The 20,606-nt window shown below is 42.1% G+C and overlaps 3 protein-coding genes across 3 annotated transcripts; all 3 read right to left on the bottom strand.

Annotated features, from left to right (window-relative positions):
* Positions 1-6,256: 6,256 nt before the first annotated feature.
* Positions 6,257-7,673, bottom strand: LOC147972461 (uncharacterized). Its single transcript, XM_087524342.1, has 2 exons — positions 7,327-7,673; positions 6,257-6,683 (listed from the first exon to the last, which is right to left on the bottom strand). Exons 1-2 carry the CDS (start codon positions 7,671-7,673, stop codon positions 6,257-6,259), a joined length of 774 nt encoding a protein of 257 aa, XP_087380468.1.
* Positions 7,674-9,942: 2,269 nt separating this feature from the next.
* Positions 9,943-11,381, bottom strand: LOC147972460 (uncharacterized). Its single transcript, XM_087524341.1, has 2 exons — positions 11,035-11,381; positions 9,943-10,372 (listed from the first exon to the last, which is right to left on the bottom strand). Exons 1-2 carry the CDS (start codon positions 11,379-11,381, stop codon positions 9,943-9,945), a joined length of 777 nt encoding a protein of 258 aa, XP_087380467.1.
* Positions 11,382-12,767: 1,386 nt separating this feature from the next.
* LOC147972459 (protein FAR1-RELATED SEQUENCE 5-like) lies at positions 12,768-16,379 on the bottom strand. The gene is made up of 6 exons (XM_087524339.1): positions 16,070-16,379; positions 15,479-15,972; positions 14,966-15,348; positions 14,363-14,820; positions 14,043-14,243; positions 12,768-13,841 (listed from the first exon to the last, which is right to left on the bottom strand). The coding sequence occupies exons 2-6, from the start codon at positions 15,931-15,933 to the stop codon at positions 12,768-12,770; spliced, it is 2,571 nt and encodes an 856-aa protein (XP_087380465.1). The 5' UTR covers positions 15,934-15,972; positions 16,070-16,379.
* Between the last annotated feature and the right edge of the window lie 4,227 nt (positions 16,380-20,606).

Genomic DNA, 20,606 nt, shown 5'->3' with positions numbered 1-20,606 from the left:
GACCACGAAACGAATGATGTTGGCTTTGAGCGTCCTGATGTTGATGTGAGTCAGTCCTTGGTGTTTTGCAATTTTTATGTTGTTGTCCTGATGTCAGTGTTGTAGTTGAACTTCCTCATGTTCATCTATTTATTAATAATTTTCTTTCATGCAGATTGATCACGATGATGCTGCTGGCACCGACAGCAGGGCTGATGATGGTATTGAGGCTAATGTTTCTGATCAGCGTACGAACGATGTTGGCTCGCAGCACCCTGTTGTTGATGTGAGTCAGTCCTCATTGTTTGTATGTTTTTACTATGTTGTTCTGCTGTCAGTATTGTAGTTGAACTTCCTGATCTACATCTGTTTATTAATTTTTTTTCATGCAGGAGACCAGTCGTAATGTTGAGGCTGCTGTTGACGGTGGAGTTAATGATCTATCCACTGATAAGTGCAAGGTTATTTTTATTTTCATTGTGTTTATTAATATTTTCTTAAAATTTCATGTGCACCGATGTGTCTTGCTTGTTCATTTTTCTATCCCACACCGTTTATTGTTGCTCATAATAGCATTGTTTTTTTGTCTCATTACATTTGAATCAGGGTCCTATTATTGGCGATGAGCCTTGTTTGCCTGTTGGTGATGTCGCTTTGAATGTTAGCAGCAACAAGTTCGATGATGTTGCTGTGAATGCTTCCAAGGTTTATTTTTCTGTGCACCTATTGGTAGCTTATTTTTTATTGTTAGTTTTGTTCATATTATTTACTTTTTTCTAAATTTTTATTTTCATCAGATTACTATTGTTGAGCGTGAGGTTGTCCTTAGTGGTCGAGATGATGCTCATGATGTTCCATTGAGTAGTGGGTGCAATGTTGGTACCAAAGTTGCTGATGAGGATGCTGGTGCTGCGAGCATACTTGATGCCAAATCGCCTGGTGTTGGTATTGCTGGGAATGAAAATGTTTCTGGTTGTGAAGATTTGCCGCTAGAGAATTTCCAGCCTGGAGGTCTTGATTACGGTGATGCATTGCAATATGCTTCTAGCGTGGAGGAGTTGCCATCCGAGGATGATGGTTTACTTCTGTCAATTTCTTCTGACCCCTTGACGCAGGAGGCGCTCTTGTCGTCCCAGGATTTTCTTTCTACAGGCCCTGAAAGCGCATCAATATTGGTGTCCTCTCAAGATATCCCATCATCAAACCCTGAAACTGGAGGCATAATGGTCTCATCATAGGAACTACTGTCGTCGTCAAACCCTGATAGTCCAGGTAAGGACTTATAAATGGGGTGTACTTCTCAATTTTGGCATTTTGGACATGTTCTCTTGTAGTTGTTGAACTTATTATTTTTCATCATTTTCTGCAAGCAGAAAGTGGTAATGTTGTTAAGGTTGATACGTTTTTCTTCGCTGTTACGAGGTTGCGCACGAACCGTACGAAATGGTTAGTTTGGGATTTTTCCCGTACCATTTTTTGTCTCTTTTTCTTTCTCTAGTTTGATTATTGTTGTTGTTGCAGTAGTTTTAATTCATGTAATCTTTTGTGTTTTTCTAGTCACAAGCCGATGTTTCAAAATAAAGCATGTGATGTCAGTGTTGGTTCTATTGCTAAAGCGTTTGTCCCCACTGGCATGCTCAACTCAGACAGTGCTGATGTTGTTTTATATTCTCTACGTCAGAAGTACCGAGACACTGACAAGTTGATAGTTCCCAGATGGGTGACGGTCAGTATTTTGCTTTTTTTGTAAATAGGATGATAACTTGTTTTGCCAATTTTCTAACTATTGTTGTTCTTTTTGTACAACAGACCAAGATCCGTGATGGAATATTGATTCCAATGTGCTAAATTGGTTCACAAGATCAGGTGCTGATGGTTTTGACCAAGTAGGTGAACTTGGACTTTTTGTACTCATTAACTAGAACTGTCATGTTTTCTTTGCAGTTTTTGGAGGTGTGGGGAATGAACTTGATCTGTGCTTCTTTTATTAAAGATGTACTTATTGTTGCAAGGGAATTGAACTGATATGATTGTTCCTCAATTTTGGGCGGTGGATATAATTTCGTTATGATTATTTGATTTTTTGTTTGTACTTATGAATTTCAATTTCCCTCTTTTATTTTATTGTTTGGTAAATTCATTTGTCCTCTGCGATTTTTTTCCAGCTTCTTTTCCCTACATTTGATCCGCCGTCATTTGTGGCTACCATGAAGCCTAGTGAAGTATCTGGGCATTGGTGCTTGGTTGTTCTGAATTTGAAGTTCCGTCATTTCGAGTGTCTTGATTCACTCCGTGATGAAACCTGGGGTGATGCAGTTAGATTCTTAAGGAATATGACAGATAATATAAAGAAGCTTTGGAGGGAGTCCAGTGTAGACAGGGCCAAACCGTTCTCACCGACGCATATTGATGGTTTCTCTTGCGAGTTTGTGCGGGTGCCTCAGCAGGAAAACACGTGAGTATCCATTTTTAATGATTTTTGCTGGTTGTTTTTGTTGCTGGAGGATGTTGTTCCTGTATTTTTTGGATTTTGTGTTGTACCATTTTTTTGATTTTTCCTTTGTTTTACAGGCATGATTGTGGATTCTTTATGCTACAAAACTGCAAGACCTATTATTGCCAGGAGGATGGTGTAATTGAAATGGCCGATTACAGCCATGAAGTCATTTTGGACATTAGGAAGACTTTGATGTATACCTGCGCAACTAGCGATGTGTTTGATGTTGACTTCCGGGGTTTGTTTGGCATCGAACCCTGTACGTGTGCATGGACTTTTGTAATTTTTTTGCAGCTTGTACTTCTCTATTAGTACTTTCATGAAATATGTATTTGAACTTACGCTTTGTGCGGTCTTCTTTTTTTCAGGTGAGTAGCTGGATGTTCGTGAGCCTGACTACATGTTCTTTGGTAGCCAGTTCTTGGAGCTCGGGCGCGTAGCTATTGATCTTAGCCAGGGGCGTTCTCCCGAAAAGACAAGATCTGGTGTTATGAAGGGGCGGTTGGGAGCTCTGAGAGGTTTTACGGCTGCTTGTGCAGATAGCCCTACTACACCCAAGAATCCCATTGTGGAATTGATAGACAGTGATGATGATCTGTTTGACAAGATTGCTGGCGTTGGAAGAGTCACGAGGAGCGCTGCTGCCAAAGGTTTATCTCCCCTTGTTGGAATAGTGGCTCGTAGAGCTGGTGGTGCTAGGAAAGATCCCGCTTTGGATTCTGGCAATGTTGTAAGCACGAAGCATGCGCCCAGAGCTCCTATAAAGTTTTGCTCCCCTGTGCAGCAGCTTCACCCTTATAAATTCCCTCACCTGGACAAGGCTCGCGGGTTGTATAATCTGTTGCTTAGTAATGAATGGCGTGAGAAGTATGGCGAGTGAGTATCTCTCATTAGTTTTTCCTCTTCCTTTTCTTCAGTTGTTTGTAACTGCTAGATAAATATGGCCTGAACTGTTCCTTTTTATACAACTCGAACTGCTATGAATGCCTTATCTTGCTTCTCCTTTCTTTTTGTTCTTGTGTGTGCTGCAGGAATACATTCTCAATGATACCTCAGCCTGATGGAAACGTAACTAACTTCACTGGGAATCGCATCTGGGAAGTTTTTTCACCTGGGCAAATGATGGAGGGTGATGTAATTGACTTCCTCATTGATGATTGGAAGCAAGATCCCGATAAAAATGCTGATTTCGCATCTGGGAAAAGGATATTGCTGAGTCCATATTTCATCACGGTAATCAATCAAATCGGTTTCTTTATGTTGAACAAGACTGTCTATTGTTTTTATGATTTTTAATAATACTTTGCTTGTTGATTATTTTTCCGCTGTCTATTTTCTATTTTGGCTTTTTTGCAGGTTGTGCTTGACTGTTCGTTTTATGAGGATGAAAATAAAGTGTTTAATGTGGAGAGTGCAGCGAGAGATTTCAAGAGCTATGTTAAAGCTAATGAAGACTTGCTCAGTGCCGACCTTGTGAGATCTACTAGCTTATTTTTGGTTTTTATTTGTTTGTTGTGATGCTAGTTTTTACTTTGAATATTTAACATCTCTTTTTTGGTCATTTGTTTTTAGATCATGATGCCTCTATTCAAGCCTATGGTTTTATCAAAGGATAGGAAAGTGAGCCACTATTCCTTATATGTCATGAATCGGTACCGAAGTAGCGTTGACATCCTTGACTCTTTACGTTATCTGAAGAACCACCATCCTTCGAAGAACACCTATCACAAAGACTGCGAGAAGATTGTGAGTGACATTTATTATCTGTACTGGATTAATATTTCTGCATCTTTGTTTCTGCTGTTTCTGAGACCTAAAACTGTGTGGGTTGTTTTGTTTTTTTACAGATTTCTAGATTGGTCAAAGTAATGAAGGCTATGTATGGTGATGCTCAGTACAATGCGAGCAAGCAGCCCAATTGGGAGTTGTTTGCAAAGAAACCAACGTTTGTCAAGGTTCCACTTCAAGGGCCGAATGAATGTGGCCATTATATTCTGAAGTATGCGGGATGCTATGATGGTGAAAAGATCGTTGAGAACATTCGAGATAATGACGTGGGTTTCTTGTTGAGCTTTTCACTTTCTATTTTTGGCTTATTGTGCATCCTTTTTTTATGTGTCATGATTTTTGATAATTTATTTTATTGTTTTGCAGCCACGCATTGTTGATTGGAATGCTGAGGATCTGTATAGAGTTGTGTTCAACCGTAATAACCATCTTATGGTGACAAAGCTTCCCAAGGAGGTTCAGGCTTTGGCTCCTGATGCATAGGATAAATGGTCATCATTTGCATAGTGAATTGGATAGTTGTGTGATATATCTCTTGAAAACATTGTAGGCTCTATTTTGTAGTGTTTGATGTCTTGTCGAGTACTATGTAATAACTAGTATATTTTGTGTTGTGTTTTAAGTGTGGCACAATGTTTCATCGGGAATTCGTTTTGGTTAAGTTTTTTTTGTACTGAAGACTTATATAGTAGTTGAACTGAAAACAATTTTTTTTCCAAGTGTATTTTCGAGTTGTTGCTCAGAAAGTGAGATTTATTTTATTTTTATGTGATTCCATCCTAACTTGGACCTTTATAGTTTCTGTACTCTCGTTTTCTTGTACTTATGATATAGTTCTGTTAGTACTGATTTGAAGTCTCATTCAGCGTAAGGCTTTCAAAATTTTAGTGCCAAATTTCTTTTTGAACTTCTTGAACTTTAGTAGTTGAACTTCATAGTAAGAGTTAAAGTACTGGTTTAAATTAGCTATGTTTAAGAGATATTCCTATTAAGTTCAAAACTATTTCTTTCTCAATGCATTAATTGGTATCAGCATAACACTTACCGAATAAACTTAGTTGTACTGAGATTCCAATTGTGCTAGTACTTTTGATTAATTATTTATTGTTTGTGTTGTTTGATGCTAGTATGTCTTCTGTTGTGTTTCTTGTGATTTTTCTCTTTTGTCGAACTTATATTTTTTTGATTTAGTTTTTGGCCTTCTTTTTTTCTAGGCTGTGGTTCTTCTCCAGGTAATGTTTGGTATAATCCTAGCACTTTCTGTATAGACTAAGTTGTACTGAGATTTCAGTTGTATTGCCACTGTTAATTCTTAGTATGTCACTGTTTTAAGGAATGCGAACTGAAGCTTCCCGTTCCTTTTTATATATTTGTACAATGAACATACCGTGTGTTCAACTGTACCAGAACTTTTCAGTCCTAGGATGCTAGTGACTAGGAAATACGTACTAGTGTTTCTTTGCTTTTCCTAATGCAGTACTTAGTGAATTTCTAACTACTTTTTACCACGATGCTTTTTAGTACTGAATGTTGTCCTCGGCTGAAACTTAGTCTTTTTAGTGTTCGTCTGAAACTAAAAACTGATTTTTTTAGCGTGATAGTACTACCGTTCATGTCTAAGCTGTACTGAGCGTCGAAGGCTACTATTTGCTTTTGTCCTTAGTTAGTCTGCCACTTTTTTTTGTTTTTGCGAAAATATTCATGTGTTATTTTTTTTCTCCATGACTAGTGTTGCCTTGCAGCCATCAAGTTTCAACTTCAACCTACTTCAACTTCAAATGATGGATGAACAAAATAGGAAGCTAGCAAACTTGTTGGACGACATAAGCAAACGATGTACTTGATAGACATAGGCAAACTTGTTCAAACCCTGACACACATAGCATAAGGTAGCTGGTTCAACATAACGAAAGCAAACTACAAATCTGAAACAACAATACTAAGGACACACACAGCATAAGGTAGCTGGTTCAACATAACAAATGCAGACTTTCATGCATCTTCATCCGCGAAGTTGCAGTGGTAGTAGGGATCAGCCTCCTGCTCTTTTGAAATATCCCAACGTGTCACGATGTTGTCAATTGTCTTCCATGACTTGTACGTTGTGTATGCATCTATTCCTGCATACGTGATGAGGTTGTCTGGCAGCGGGCTATTCCCCCACAGTTTGTGGTCTGCCCTGTTCATCTTCTTCTTCATGCCTTCGTAGAATAGGTGGATGACGCCGCCTGCAACATTGGCCAAGGAGCCGTAGTATTTTCTGGTCTTTGGATCTTTCCACTTGCGCTGCATGTCGATGAAGTTGTTGGGGTTGATTTCCAAACCAGACTCCTGCAGCATCTGCTTGTCACCTCCAATGCTGAAACCAACAAATGTGTACAATTTCTCCTCCCGCAGGAAGTCTTTGAGGCGCTTGGGCCTGCAAGGGGGAGACACACATTTATAGATTAGTCTTCTTTTTTGAGGATTTAATTCTTCTGCTTTTTTTGTTTTACAAGTGATAATCCATGAGGTAGATGCTTATATATTATGAGTCATGCATGAATGTAGTTCAGAAACTAGTACACAAAGTCCTGAAATTAAATTCAACTACACCGTGTTATTTTTTCTTTTTTGCTATCTTCTTTGCTTTACCAAATGCTTCACCAAATTAGAGAATCATTTTACCAGAGTCAATGATAGATGCGCTGCTTGATTCAAGTTTAGTTTTCTTTTTTGTTGAATAAAAGACCTATACTAGTGCTTGATACTTCACCAAAGATCTTTTAATACATCAATTCTATAAACTATACTAGTGCATCAAGATCAGAATCTATGCTAGTTCATCAAGTTCAGAAATTAATTTGGTGCATAAAGTTCAGAATGCTATAAACTTTTTTCAGATGCTAATCTGGTGAAACAATCCACTTCACAGTTTCAGAAATGCATTTAACTTGATAAACATGTAATCGTGTATCCACTTCATAGACTATAGTAGTTCATCTAGTTGGGAAACAATTTTTAATTAAGTTTTTAGTGACTAGTACGGGTACAAAAAATGAATGAACAGTAGTACGGGTTACCATTTTGTGGCTGCTGCGATGTGGTACACCAAGCAGCGTTCCTCGACGCACAACTGCAGGACTGCCGCCATCTGTGGAGTTTTTTCCTCGTCGGTGTACTCCACATCAACTCCGATGAAGCTCGGATACAAGACGTCGCCCTTCATCCTGAGCCTGCTCATTATCTCGTCGGCCTTGTCTGGTTCGCTGGTGCAGACGATCTCCAGCGTCTCCTTGCCGTGGAGCTTAACCCCTTTGAGCGTTCTGCTGTACTCGCGCTTCTCGCTGGGGACGTTAATGTCGACGAGGTTGCTCCTCTTGTCCGATGTCTCGGCATGATGACGCTTGGCGGACGGTTCCTTCGCCATGGCCTTCCTCCGGCGACTGTGGGCTTTTGAGAGAGCCGCTGGAGGTTTGTGTGCAGTGGAAATGGAAGCGGCAATGGTGCTATGTGGGAACGAGGGAGAGATGGAAGACAATGGGGTTTTTTTGCAGTGCGCCGACGGTGGTGTGTGGGAGGCGGTTCGTCGAGGGCGTCTGTGTAGTGGTCGTGGGGGTCGCCGTTTGCACTTCGTCGTGGGAACCGCCCAGTGGGTGGCGCGGGTGGTGGCCTGGAAGAACTAACCGCCCAAGACAAATGTTTTTTACTGGTGCACTGATTAGTCTTGTCAAGCTGTACTTACGATCTGCTAAATCCCACTTGCACGTCTCTGTGGTTGTGATGATGGCATTTTGCACAGTTTAGGTGACGTATGGATCTGTGATGTTTTTCCGTGTGGATGTTTTCGTATTGTTTTTCTATTGAAGCCTTTATATACTAGTGTATGTCAAAACATTTTTTCAGTGCCCTGGGAGTTGTTGCTCAAAACTTGTACTTATTTTATTTTCATCTGTACAAACCTAAGTTAGGCCTTTATAGTTTTTGTATTCTCATTTTTACTGCACTTATGTTTTAGTACTGTGTGAACTGAATTGTAATTTCAAATAGCGCATGGGTTTGAAATTTGATGTCACAGTGGTGCGAGTGGCCTGACTGATCCTGCTGTTTTAGTACTGATGTTGTATGTATGTTTGAACTGATTTTTTTATAACTTAGGTTGGGGGTGGGGGTTTGAGATTATTTTACGAGCAGATCATTCGTTGTGGTGTGGACAGATTATATATAAATAATAAATTTAGCAGAATTGACAAATAAATTCTATTTGAACTTTTTGAATTTTAGTAGTTGAACTTGTCAGTTTTTATATAAATAAGAAATTTAGCATAATTGACAAGCATTATATGTTTGAACTTTTAGATTTTTAGTAGTTGAACTTGTCAGTTTTTATATAAATAAGATTTTTAGCATAATTGACAAACATTATATGTTTTGAACTTTTTTAGTTTTAGTAGTTGAACTTGTCAGTTTTATATAAATAAGAATTTTAGCATAATTGACAAACATTATATGTTTTGAACTTTTTTAGTTTTAGTAGTTGAACTTGAAAGTAATATTTAATTCTGTTTTTTAAATTATGTACATTTAACAGAAAGGCTATTAAGTTTTGTTCTTTTTAGAGGTTCATTGTTTTTGTATCATATTTTTTCCTTTTTTCTTGTAGAGGTTAATTGACAAACATTTTTCTTGTGGATTATATTTCTTTGTCCCGCCCTCTTGTTTGTATAGCTAGGCTTATTTGGTGGGGTGTTTTGTTGACGATGTAGAGGCTATTGGGCCGTTTTCCAGCCCAGATAGCTTGTCCGCGCGCCTGTGCAGTGCGTCGTGCGCGTGCGCTCTGGGTTTAGTCCCACCTCGCTAGTCGAGGGGGCTCCGAACCTGTTTATAAGCGCAGCCGACGCTCACCAGTCGAACTCCTCTGAACACTTACCTGAGTGCTTATACACGGCGCTCGCTCTCTCTCTTGACCTGTGGGCCCTGGTCGACGGGTCCTGCGTTGTGCGGATTACTAGGGATTCGCCCACGGGCTCGAGTTCAAGTATCTAGCATTGTCAGGGCCTGCTCCTGACCTTGGGCGGTCAATTTTTTTGTTTTGTTTGAATCTAGTACTTGACTCCTCCAGTAACTTGGACTCATACCTTTTGTTCTAGTTCTTGTTAGTTTTTTGTGAATGTAATCTTTTTCATTTGAGTTTTTTGCCTTCTTTTTTGTGTTTGTTTTTGTGATTATTCTCAAGTGTCTTCTGGTGTCATTTTCAAAACTATGGTACTTGCGTGTAGACTGAGTTGTACTGATAGTGCATTCATAGTAGCGCTTACAGACTGATGCTTCTTTGCACTTTTTATTGTAGTAAGTATGTAATGTCCGATCAAGTGTACTGAGTTGTACTGACATGGAACAACGTTGTGTGATTAGTTGCATCGTAACTAGTACTTTAGAGCAACGACAACGTTCCATTCAGAAGCTACTTTTTCAATTTTGAAATGATGGATTAACAACATACGAAGCTACCAAACCAAACTTATATAATGAGATAAGAAAAACATTGTACTTGATGACATAACTAAACTTGTTCAAACATGACAAGCACGACATAATCATACTGGTTCAACCCAACAAGAGGAAACTACTAATTTGAAACAACAAGATAAAAGGCAAGCACAAGCGGAAGTAAAACGAAGGCAGGCTCTGATGTATCTTCATCCCGTAAAGGGGCAATAGGGGTGGTCGTAGAAGTTGTTAGCCTCCCGCTCTTTCGCAAATTCCGAACCATCTGTGATGTAGTCGATCATGAACCATGACTTATACGCGGAGTATGCATCTACTCCTGCGTACTCGATGAGGTTGTCTGGCAGCTCGCTTGTCCCCCACAGTTTGTAGTCTTCCTGCATGTTGATCTTGTTCTTCATGCCTTTGTAGAATGGGTGGATGACGCTGGCTGCAACATCAGTCAAGGAGTCGTACTCTTTTCCAGTGTATGGAACTCTCCACTTGCGCTGAATGTTGATGAACTTGTTGGGGTTGATCTCCATACCGGACAACTTCAGCTTCTCTTTGTCGGTTTCAATGCTGAAACCGGCAAATGTGAACAACTTGTCATGCTGCAGCATGTCGGTCAGGCGCTTGGGCCTGCAAGGGCAGAGATATTTTGAATATTAGCATTACTTTGATGTTTGAATTATCCATTTTTGTTTTGTTTTACAAGTGATGAATCCTTGAAGTAGTTGTTTATGTAGGATAAACAATGGATGAATGTACTTCAGAAACTAGTAAAGAAAGTTCTGAAATAAAATTAAGTACATCATGTTATTCTTCTTCTTCGATTATACATAGTTTCATTCAATGTTGTATGTTCCGCATTGGTACTAGTTTAGTCTACTTTTGTTGAAATAGGATAACACAGAACCAGTGCTTCACCAAGTCCTTAGTTTATTTTCTTACGAAAATAACATTACATCAAATTCAGAAAATACTTCACTACATCAAGTTCAGAAATATCTTTTTTAATACATCGAGTACATAGACTACTCTATTGTATCAACTCCAGATACTACACTAGTTGATCAACTTCAGAATTTAATCTTCCGCAAGATTTTCCAAATAGTAATCCAGTGTATCAGGTTCAAAAATACATTTATAGTATATCTACTTGAGAAAATGCAGTAGTGCATCCACTTTTCACAAACCACACCAGTACATCTAGTTGGGAAACAAGTGTGATTAAATTTTCAGGATACAGTACTAATAAAACAGATAAACCATATGCAGGGCAAATGAGTAGGATTGCTCACCATTTTGTGGCCGCTGCGATGTGGTACACCAAGCAGAGTTCGTCGACGCACAACTGCAGGACTGCCGCCATCTGGGGAGGTTCATCTTCGTTGGTGTAGTGCACACCAACGCCGATGATCCTACGAATCCTGCCGCCAAGCTTCCTCCAGAGCCTGGAGATCACCTCGTCGGCCTTGTCTGGTTCGCTGGTGTAGACGATCTCTAGCATCTCCTTGCCGTGGAGCTCAACCCCTTTGAGCGTTCTGGTGTACTCGCGCTTCTCGCCGGGGACGTTAATGTCGACAAGGTTGCTCCTCCCGTTCGACGTCTCGGCATGATGACGCTTGGCGGACGGTTCCTCCGCCATGGCCTTCCTCCGGCGACTATGGGCTTTGGAGAGAGACACTGGAGGTTTGTGTGCAGTAAGCGGCAATGGTGGTTTGTGGGAACAAGGGAGAGATGGAAGACAATGGGGTATTTTTGCAGTGCGCCGACGGTGGTGTGTGGGAGGCGGTTCGTCGGGGGCGTGTGTGTAGTGGTCGTGGGGGTCGCCGTTTGCACTTCGTCGTGGCAACCGCCCAGTGGGTGGCGTGGGTGGTGGCGTGGAAGAACAAACCGTCCAAGTTAAATGGTTTTTACTGTTGAACTGACTAGTCTTGTCAAGCTGTACTTATGACCTGCAAAACCCCACTTTGCACGTCTCTGCGGTGGTGATGATGGCATTTTACTGTGCCACCGGTTCGTATAGTCAAGCTGTACTTATCAGCTGCTTATCCCACTTGCATGTGTCAGCGTCGGTGTTGGTGGAGGTCTGAACTCCTCTACTGTCGTACTCGGACTGGTGATTGAAGTGTAATTGAACGTACCAAATACCAGCGATACTATGTGTGGTGCTAATGTTTTTTTCAAACAATTTTCGTACTTTTTAAAGGATTGTTTATATCAAGATAACCTGTGAGTATTTTTTACAGATAAATTAGATTTTCACCAGTACAGGATGTATTATATTCGCATTTTGCTTGAGGTAATTATTTTTTTGTACTGATGGTCTTTCTGAATTGGGACTGGTAGGAGCAGGCATAGCTTTGTTTTTTCAAAATGATTTTTTTTCAGTCGTTCACTGGTGTGTTTGTTATTACTATGCCTTTGGTACTGCCGACTGAGAGTTATCAGTACTGATGTAATGCAAGAGTTTAAATTTTTCCTTGACATTTTTTTGCTGAGTTACTGGTTGACAGTAGCGTTTTGCGTCAGATATATCAAGATAAGTTTTTTCAATTTTATTTTTGACTGCATTCAAAAGGATTATCAAATGGTTTAAATAATAATGTCACTGCTTCAGCGGGCACAAATCAGAAATTATATCAGTACTGATGTGTACTCTGCCTTGTACTGACGACTGAGAGTTATCAGTACTGATATGCTACAAGAGTTTAAAATTTTCCTTGACATATTTTTTTCCTGAGTTACTGGTTCACAGTAGCCTTTTGCGTCGGATATATCCAGATAAGTTTTTTCAAACGTATTTTGTGACTGCATTCAAAATGATTATCAAATGGTTTACATAATAATGTCACTGCTCCAGCAGGCACAAATCAGAAACTAAAAAATAACTTTAGTTCTGATCCAGAAATTGACGATAAAGCTAAATAAGTTTTGGTAAACGACAGTGTTTTGTGAAATGCTTCCTCATTGTGTGCTGATTCAACTGAGACTACAAGGTTATTTTTTAGTTGACGCAGCAGGATAACCACTATGTATTGTTCAGTCTTGAGCTTCTCCTAACTGTCCCCGAATGTTGTGCCTTGCCGACGCTCTTTCCAGGTTGAGCCTTGGCAGCTTCATCGTCAGTTTCAGTTTCCTCGCCCCCGACACTGTCATCTTCATTGTCTTCGTCTGATTGGCCATCATTCTCATCAAACTCTTCTTCTTCATCGTCTTCATTTGATTGCTTGGAACTCTGTACCTTGCCCTGTTTATGTTCAGCTCCACTGACCTCCTTGCCCACTTTGTACGTGCGGGCATTATGTCCGTCAGTTCCGCCACACTTGCGGCAAGTGTAGCTGTTACGTGTGTTGTCTCCATTGGTAGAAAGCTGGGTGGCTCCAATCTGCTTGTTCTTGTTGACAGTGGCATCTATGCGGAGTGGGCATGTGCGGTAGTTATGGTTGCTCACGACGTTGCAGAATCCGCATGCCCTTACCCCGAGGGGTTTGCCGTCCGGGCCAAATTCCACGCGCTTGATGGGGCGTGGTGGCTTTTTGGCTGCTGCTTGTGTCTTGCTCTTCCTGCCCTTTGTGTTTGAGAATATTGGGGGTTTAATCACCCTTTCCTGCTGCTGCTGGTAGGATGTGCTATTGTCATGTCGTTCGCCTACAGCACCATCAAGCTCATGATCTCGCATGTGAGTTTGTCGGTGCTCTTGAGTGTGCACACGGGAAAGCTCCGGTTGCTGCTGCTCCTCTTCCTCGTTCTCAAACGGGTCAATAGCTCCCATATGGTTCATCTTAGACAACATTGTAGCAATATCCTGCTCAATGGCTTCATTGTCCGTGACACCTCCATTTTCAGCAGAATGCATGGCGTCGAGTTCTTGTTCAAGTTTGTCCATGACGACCCGCGTCCTTGCCATTTGCTCTTGGCTTCTCAAGCTTTTTCTTTGCACCCTCATGTTTAGCGTCAGCAGTGAGCTTTCAATGCAGTATTGGGATGCCGTGTTTGACGCTGCTGTCCTCAAGTCATTTCTGTCAAATGTTGGCTGGATGTTCGGGCGTTTGGTGTATCTCCTGAGTATGTATTTCTTTGGAACGCTTTCAACCTTAATTGTCTGCATCATGCACAGGACATGCACGCAGAAAAGACCTGTATTTGTTTTTGGAAGAGGTGCATGTTTTTTGTCATTTCATTCGAACAAAAACTTTGCAAAAAAAGTAGTACAGTATGTAACATCTTTTTTGTAGTCCTCACCTGTGTGGTCCCATAGCCTTCACTCGCACTCATATGTTTCTCCCACGGGGTCTGCAACCACCTGGAACGCATGCTGAGCCCACACAGACAGTTTTTGCGGGTGGTTGTAGCGCACTAGGTACTTTGTGGGCTCTTCCGTCTCTGTTACCGTGAAGAGAGTGCTCAGTTTTAGCCTATCTCTGATCTCGCTGTACACAGCTCGCGTGTACAGCTTTGCCATTTGGGTGTCAAACCCATAGAAGGTCAGCGTGTTTTGTTCCTTCTGTAGATGCAAGAATGATGACCAAATTGTTAGTTTTCTCGCAGGAAAAACTTCTAATAAAGTTTTTTACTTTAGTAAGCATGTAATTTTTTGTCTTACGACAAGTGATAGAGCTATACCCGGTTACCCATTGTCTCCTGGTTCTCTGTCTGCCTCCTGGTTTTGACGCAGGAGTTTACCTGGCTGACAAACCGATGTAGGTTATGTCTCTCATTTACGTAGTTCTTCTTGAGCACATAATTCATGCTCTCACTTCGCTGTGTGGATGTCATTTTGGCGCAGAAAATTTCTTTGAAGTAGGCTGATATCCATTTCTCACGCTCGTTCCACATGCCCACCATTGTGGCATCATCGTGGAGGTTGTACTTATCCATGAGTCTTTTCCAGGCATCCTCAAACTCAGTTGGCATGAGGGGCCAGTTGAGAATTGATGTGAATTCATCCTTAAGGTCCTCGTGCAGGAAATACAGGTACGCGAGGTGTTCCCTGTACTTCTTCATAATGTGCCTGCGGCATAGCTTATGTACTGCGTTCTTGAAAACATCTGCGATCGCCAAAGCCATTGCCTGGCACTGGTCTGGTAATGAGAAAATAGACTCGGAGTGGTCAGCAGATGGTTGTGCATATATACCAATACAACTGACACAACATTTTTACCGTGTTATTGTCCTTTTCTTTTTTGGTAGGGGGGTGGTGGTTGGGGGTGGTTTTAGCGGGTGTACCTGTGAGAATGCATGTAGGAGCCTTCCTTCTCATGCACCTTAAAAATGTCCTGAACAGCCACTTGAATGAATCTGCATCCTCATCTCTTATCAGGGCAAAACCAAAGAATGTAGTCTGTAAGTGGTTGTTAGTTCCGACAAACACCCCAAGTGGCATATGGTACTTGTTGGTCTTGTATGTTGTGTCAAATGTTACGCAGTCCCCGAAGTCCTGATACGCTCCTCGGCAGCTTGCGTTCGCCCAGAATATGTTCTTAACTCTGTCGGACTCATCGAGTTGCATGTCACAGAAGAATTCCCTGTTTATAGCTTTCATCTCCCTAAAGAAGTTGATAGTCTTTAGGACATCATCCACATCATCAATCCTTGAATTCTTTGCTTTCCTGCATATAAAAAGTTCATTGAAAAATGCATGTTGAACTGGCGTCAGGTCATGCGTTGCTTGATATGTTTGTACTGACAGAGGAAAAAAGACATAGGCGGTTTATGGGAGGAGAACAAGTTTGTACTTACAGGTTAATCAGGTCTTTGGCATTCATTTTGAGGAAGTAGCTACCAGGGTCATCACCGCCCAGAATGCTCATGATTTGCGCGTGTGCAATGCCTTTGAACTGCAGGTACTTGACGTACTCCAAGATTGTTTTGTCAAAGTTTTTGTGGGAGTGCAAGAAGACAAGCATTTCTGCGATGAGCTGTAGCCTGTGGTTGTGTTCCCAGACTATCTCTTTTACGAGAAATGTTCCATCCTTTTCCTTCTTCAGCCTCATTTTAGCCCCGCAGTTAGTTCTGGCTCTCGTCTTGTTACGCTGTCTATTTGCTTCAGACAACTTTGATTCATAAACTCCATGGCACGTGCAATAAAGGTAGGCTCTGGTCTTAAACTTGGGGCCTTCCCTGATAGCAAAACCAGCATGCTTCGCATATACGTTGTAGAAGTTCTTAGTTTCTTCGAAAGTTTCAAACCTCATCTCTAGCCTTGGCAGAACATAAGCTTCAATGTCAGGTGGCTGCACACAACGGTGACAAAACAAAAATGTTAGATGGGGTGGTCACAGCACCATGGTATGGACTGTGCTTGTATTTTTTTTCTATATGGATACTTACATGTGTATAGCTCTGCGCTGCCCCTGGTGTTTGTTGTTCTCCCTGGTTTATGGGCGCCGGTGGTGTCACCCTTGGCACATGCAGCAATGCATCTCTTGGAGGGAGCAACGATGACGAAGATCTCCGTCTCTCGTTGTACGGACGTCTCTCCTCAGATTCATTGTGATGTTGCTCCTGTCTATATGGCTCATATCTTGTACTTTTGAACCTGCTAGAGTGGCCAAAATTTCTGTCTTTTTGCCCTGGTCTTCCCGTCGCAACTGCTTTTGCAGCACGGATGATTGATGTTGACGGAGCGACTGGTGGAAGCCTTCTTTTCCTTGCTTTTTGCATGCGCTGGGGAAGGAAAACATTTATTGTTGGTGATATTGTTGGCCTAGTTGCAACCCAGTAGCGGCAAAGCTTGCATTCCCAGACATTGCTGTTTGCTGTATAGAAGGACCTGTCCGTGCTTCTAATGATTGCGGTGTATCTTCAAATCTACATGTACTGTTGAAATATCTAGGCGGTATTTCTGGTGTTACCCAACCAGGTGGTGCCCCATATCTGTTTATCTCATGAAATGCTTGCTGCGTGCGCCGCCTTGCATGCTTCTGCAAACAACATTCAAAAGTTTTGGGATTAATCTAGTTTCGTTTTCAGTCGAACTGATGAACGTTCATGTTCAAACACGGATGTACTGATGTACTGTTTTTTAGCACTGTTTTGTAAACTGGACATTGAACTCATGCATGACTTCTCCTTTGTTCTTCTGTAACTTATGCAACTACACTAGAAGTACTCCTAGTTTATGTATCATTGAACTTACTGTGTAACTGTGGCACTCTCTCGTCACTATCTACCTGGACTGACGCATATGTGCTATTTTTTTTATCTTGAACTGAAGATAGCATATTAGATGCACTGACAGTAACCTCGACATCCTAATCGTGCATCAATGCATATACATTACAAGTACTGCTAGCTTATGTATCACTGAACTTATTGTGTAGCAATTTTATATTTTTTGGTAACAGTTTTGTTACTCGTTCGAACTGATGCAATTACATGACTTGTACTCTTAGGAATAACAACATACAACTCTCAGCGGTAGCTGAACCTTGTCACTATACCTGAACTGACGCATATGTGTTATTTTTTTAACTTGAACTGAAGATAGCATATTAGATGCACTGACAGTAACCTCGACATCCTAATCGTGCATCAAGTGGCAGGGGTGTCAATGAACTGATGCTAGCATTTGCAATGTACCATCGGGTTCTTCATAGCAGGACTGACGAACTGATGGAGTGACACAAACGTGGGGAGCAGACATTACCTCCAGTGTACTGTCTTCTTCTTCTACCTCCACTAGTAGAAAACAGGGCTATGGTCCAGGCTGGCTCAGCCCATTAGTCCCGGTTCAGTCTAGAACCGGGACCAATGTGGGCATTGGTCCCGGTTCATGAGCCCAGGGGGCCGGCCGGGCCACGTGGGCCATTGGTCCCGGTTCATCTGGACCTTTTGGTCCCGGTTGGTGGGATGAACCGGGACCAATGGGCCTCGCTCCTGGCCCACCACCATTGGTCCTGGTTGGTGGCTTGAACCGGGACCAAAGGCTCCCCTTTAGTCCCGGTTCATACCACCAACCGGAACCAATGAAGTGCCTATATATACCCCCTCGCGCAAGAGCAGAACACAATGCTCTGTTTTTTCTGGCCGAGGGGGAGAGGGCTTTGTGGTGCTCTAGCTCACCTCCTATGCACATGAGGTGTTCGATGGAATGCCCGAGCCACACTACTTAAGCTTTCTCCTCTCGAAGCTCGACCTCCAAGCTCCATTTTCCTCGAGATTTCTCTAGATTTAGCGGTCCGTCACGCCCCGTCCCCGTCTTCACCGCCGTCGATCACCCGTGCCGATTTCATCACCGACACCACCGTGGTGAGCCTCTTGTTCTTATCTTCTTTCTGAAAGGAAAAATATTCTTACTTGTATGTTTAGATAGATACTTGTATCATTTTCTTACATTTATTATTGCATCTTATATAGTGCGATGGTTTTGGTATCCGCCCCCGTCGGCCCTCATCCTGTCTATGATTCGGATGTGGTATGTATATTATCTTTATAACTATTGGTTCATTTATTGTTTATGAAAATTATGCCAACCAACGTGACATAGATTTTATTTATCTAGGATGTGTGTGAATCAGAAATGCCAACCGACCCTATTGTCAAGAGGTTAAATTTAGTTGAAGAAGAAAACAATTTGTTGAAGGAAAAAATAAAAAAATTCAGGAGGAGAAGATGATATTGGAGTTGCATGTTGCGGATGTCGTCGATGATCACAAGATCAAGATGGATGCAATGCGCTTGAAGATTAGAAAGATTAGAAAATATGCCATTCATACCGAGGCTTGGTATCATTATGCCGTTGGATCAATTGTTACCTTGGTTGCGATTATGATCGCATTTGTTTTCGCATTGAAATGTTTTACATAGTTTCAATGTATGGTTTAATTAATTAGATGCTCTGGAGAGCTATATGTTGTTAGATGAGAACTATGTATGCACTTTGGTTTTAATGTGATGATGAACTTCTATTAATTTGGACACTTAATTATATATAATGCACGCAGATGAACCGGCAATGGATGTACGGTGATAGACACACCCGCGAGTACATTAAGGGCGTGCATGAGTTTCTCTATGCGGCTGAGGCAAACAAGCAGAATGGTTTTATGTGTTGTCCATGCACTGAATGTGGGAATACGAGGTCTTACTCTAACCATAAAATCCTTCACTCCCACCTGCTTTACAAGGGTTTCATGCCACACTATAATGTTTGGACGAGGCATGGAGAAATAGGGGTTATGATGGAAGACGTCGAAGAAGAAGAGTACGATGACAACTATGTGCCCCCTGAATACGGTGATGCTGCAACGGGGGGAGCTGGTGAAGATCAAGAGGAACCAGACGATGTGCCCAATGATGCTGCCACGGGTGAAGCTGCTGAAGATCAAGAGGAACCAAACGATGTGCCCGATGATGATGATCTCCGCCGGGTCATTGTCGATGCAAGGACGCAACGCATTAGTCAAAAGGAGAAGCTGAAGTTCGATCACATGTTAGAGGATCACAAAAAAGGGTTATACCCCAATTGCGAAGATGGCAACACAAAGCTCGGTACCGTACTGGAATTGCTGCAGTGGAAGGCAGAGAATGCTGTGGCTGACAAAGGATTTGAGAAGCTACTGAAAATATTGAAGAAGAAGCTTCCAAAGGATAACGAATTGCCCGACAGTACATACGCAGCAAAGAAGGTCGTATGCCCTCTAGGATTGGAGGTGGAGAAGATACATGCATGCCCTAATGACTGCATCCTCTACCGCGGTGCATACGAGGATCTGAACGCATGCCCGGTATGCGGTGCATTGCGGTATAAGATCAGACGAGATGACCCTGGTGATGTTGACGGCGAGCCCCCCAGGAAGAGGGTTCCTGCGAAGGTGATGTGGTATGCTCCTATAATACCACGGTTGAAACGACTGTTCAGAAACGAAGAGCATGCCAAGTTGATGCGATGGCACAGTGAGAACCGAAAGAAAGATTGGAAGTTGAGAGCACCCGCTGACGGGTCGCAGTGGATAAAAATCGAGAGAAAGTACTGGGATGAGTTTGCAAAGGACCCAAGGAATGTATGGTTTGCTTTAAGCGCGTATGGCATTAATCCTTTTGGGGAGCAGAGCAGCAATCACAACACCTGGCCCGTGACTCTATGTATGTATAACCTTCCTCCTTGGATGTGCATGAAGCGGAAGTTCATTATGATGCTAGTTCTCATCCAAGGCCCTAAGCAACCAGGCAACGACATTGATGTGTACCTAAGTCCATTAGTTGAAGAACTTTTACAGCTTTGGAATGGAAACGGTGTACGTACGTGGGATGAGCACAGACAGGAGGAATTTAACCTTAAGGCTTTGCTGTTCGTGACCATCAACGATTGGCCCGCTCTCAGTAACCTTTCAGGACAGACAAACAAAGGATACCACGCATGCACGCACTGTTTAGATGACACTGAAAGTATATACCTGGACAAATGCAGGAAGAATGTGTACCTGGGCCATCGTTGATTTCTTCCGACCAACCATCAATGTCGAAAGAAAGGCAAGCATTTCAAAGGCGAGGCAGATCACCGAAAGAAGCCCGCCATGCGCACCGGTGATCACGTGCTTGCTATGGTCAATGATTTACACTACGTAATATTTGGAAAGGGTCCCGGTGGACTAGCTGTTCCGAATGACGCTGAGGGACACGCACCCATGTGGATGAAGAAATCTATATTTTGGGACCTACCCTACTGGAAAGACCTAGAGGTCCGCTCCTCAATCGACGTGATGCACGTGACGAAGAACCTTTGCGTGAACCCGCTAGGCTTCTTGGGCGTGTATGGAAAGACAAAAGATACACCTGAGGCACGGGAGGACCTGCAATGTTTGCACGAAAAAGACGGCATGCCTCCGAAGCAGTATAAAGGTCCTACCAGCTACGCTCTTACGAA

The sequence above is a fragment of the Triticum urartu genome, chromosome 5A (genome assembly GCF_056163025.1).
Source record: "Triticum urartu cultivar PI428250 chromosome 5A, HENAU_Tu73, whole genome shotgun sequence".
NCBI classification, from domain to species: Eukaryota; Viridiplantae; Streptophyta; class Magnoliopsida; order Poales; family Poaceae; genus Triticum; species Triticum urartu.
The sequence above is the reverse complement of the archived record's forward strand: the minus strand, read 5'-3'. Positions and strand labels throughout refer to the sequence as shown.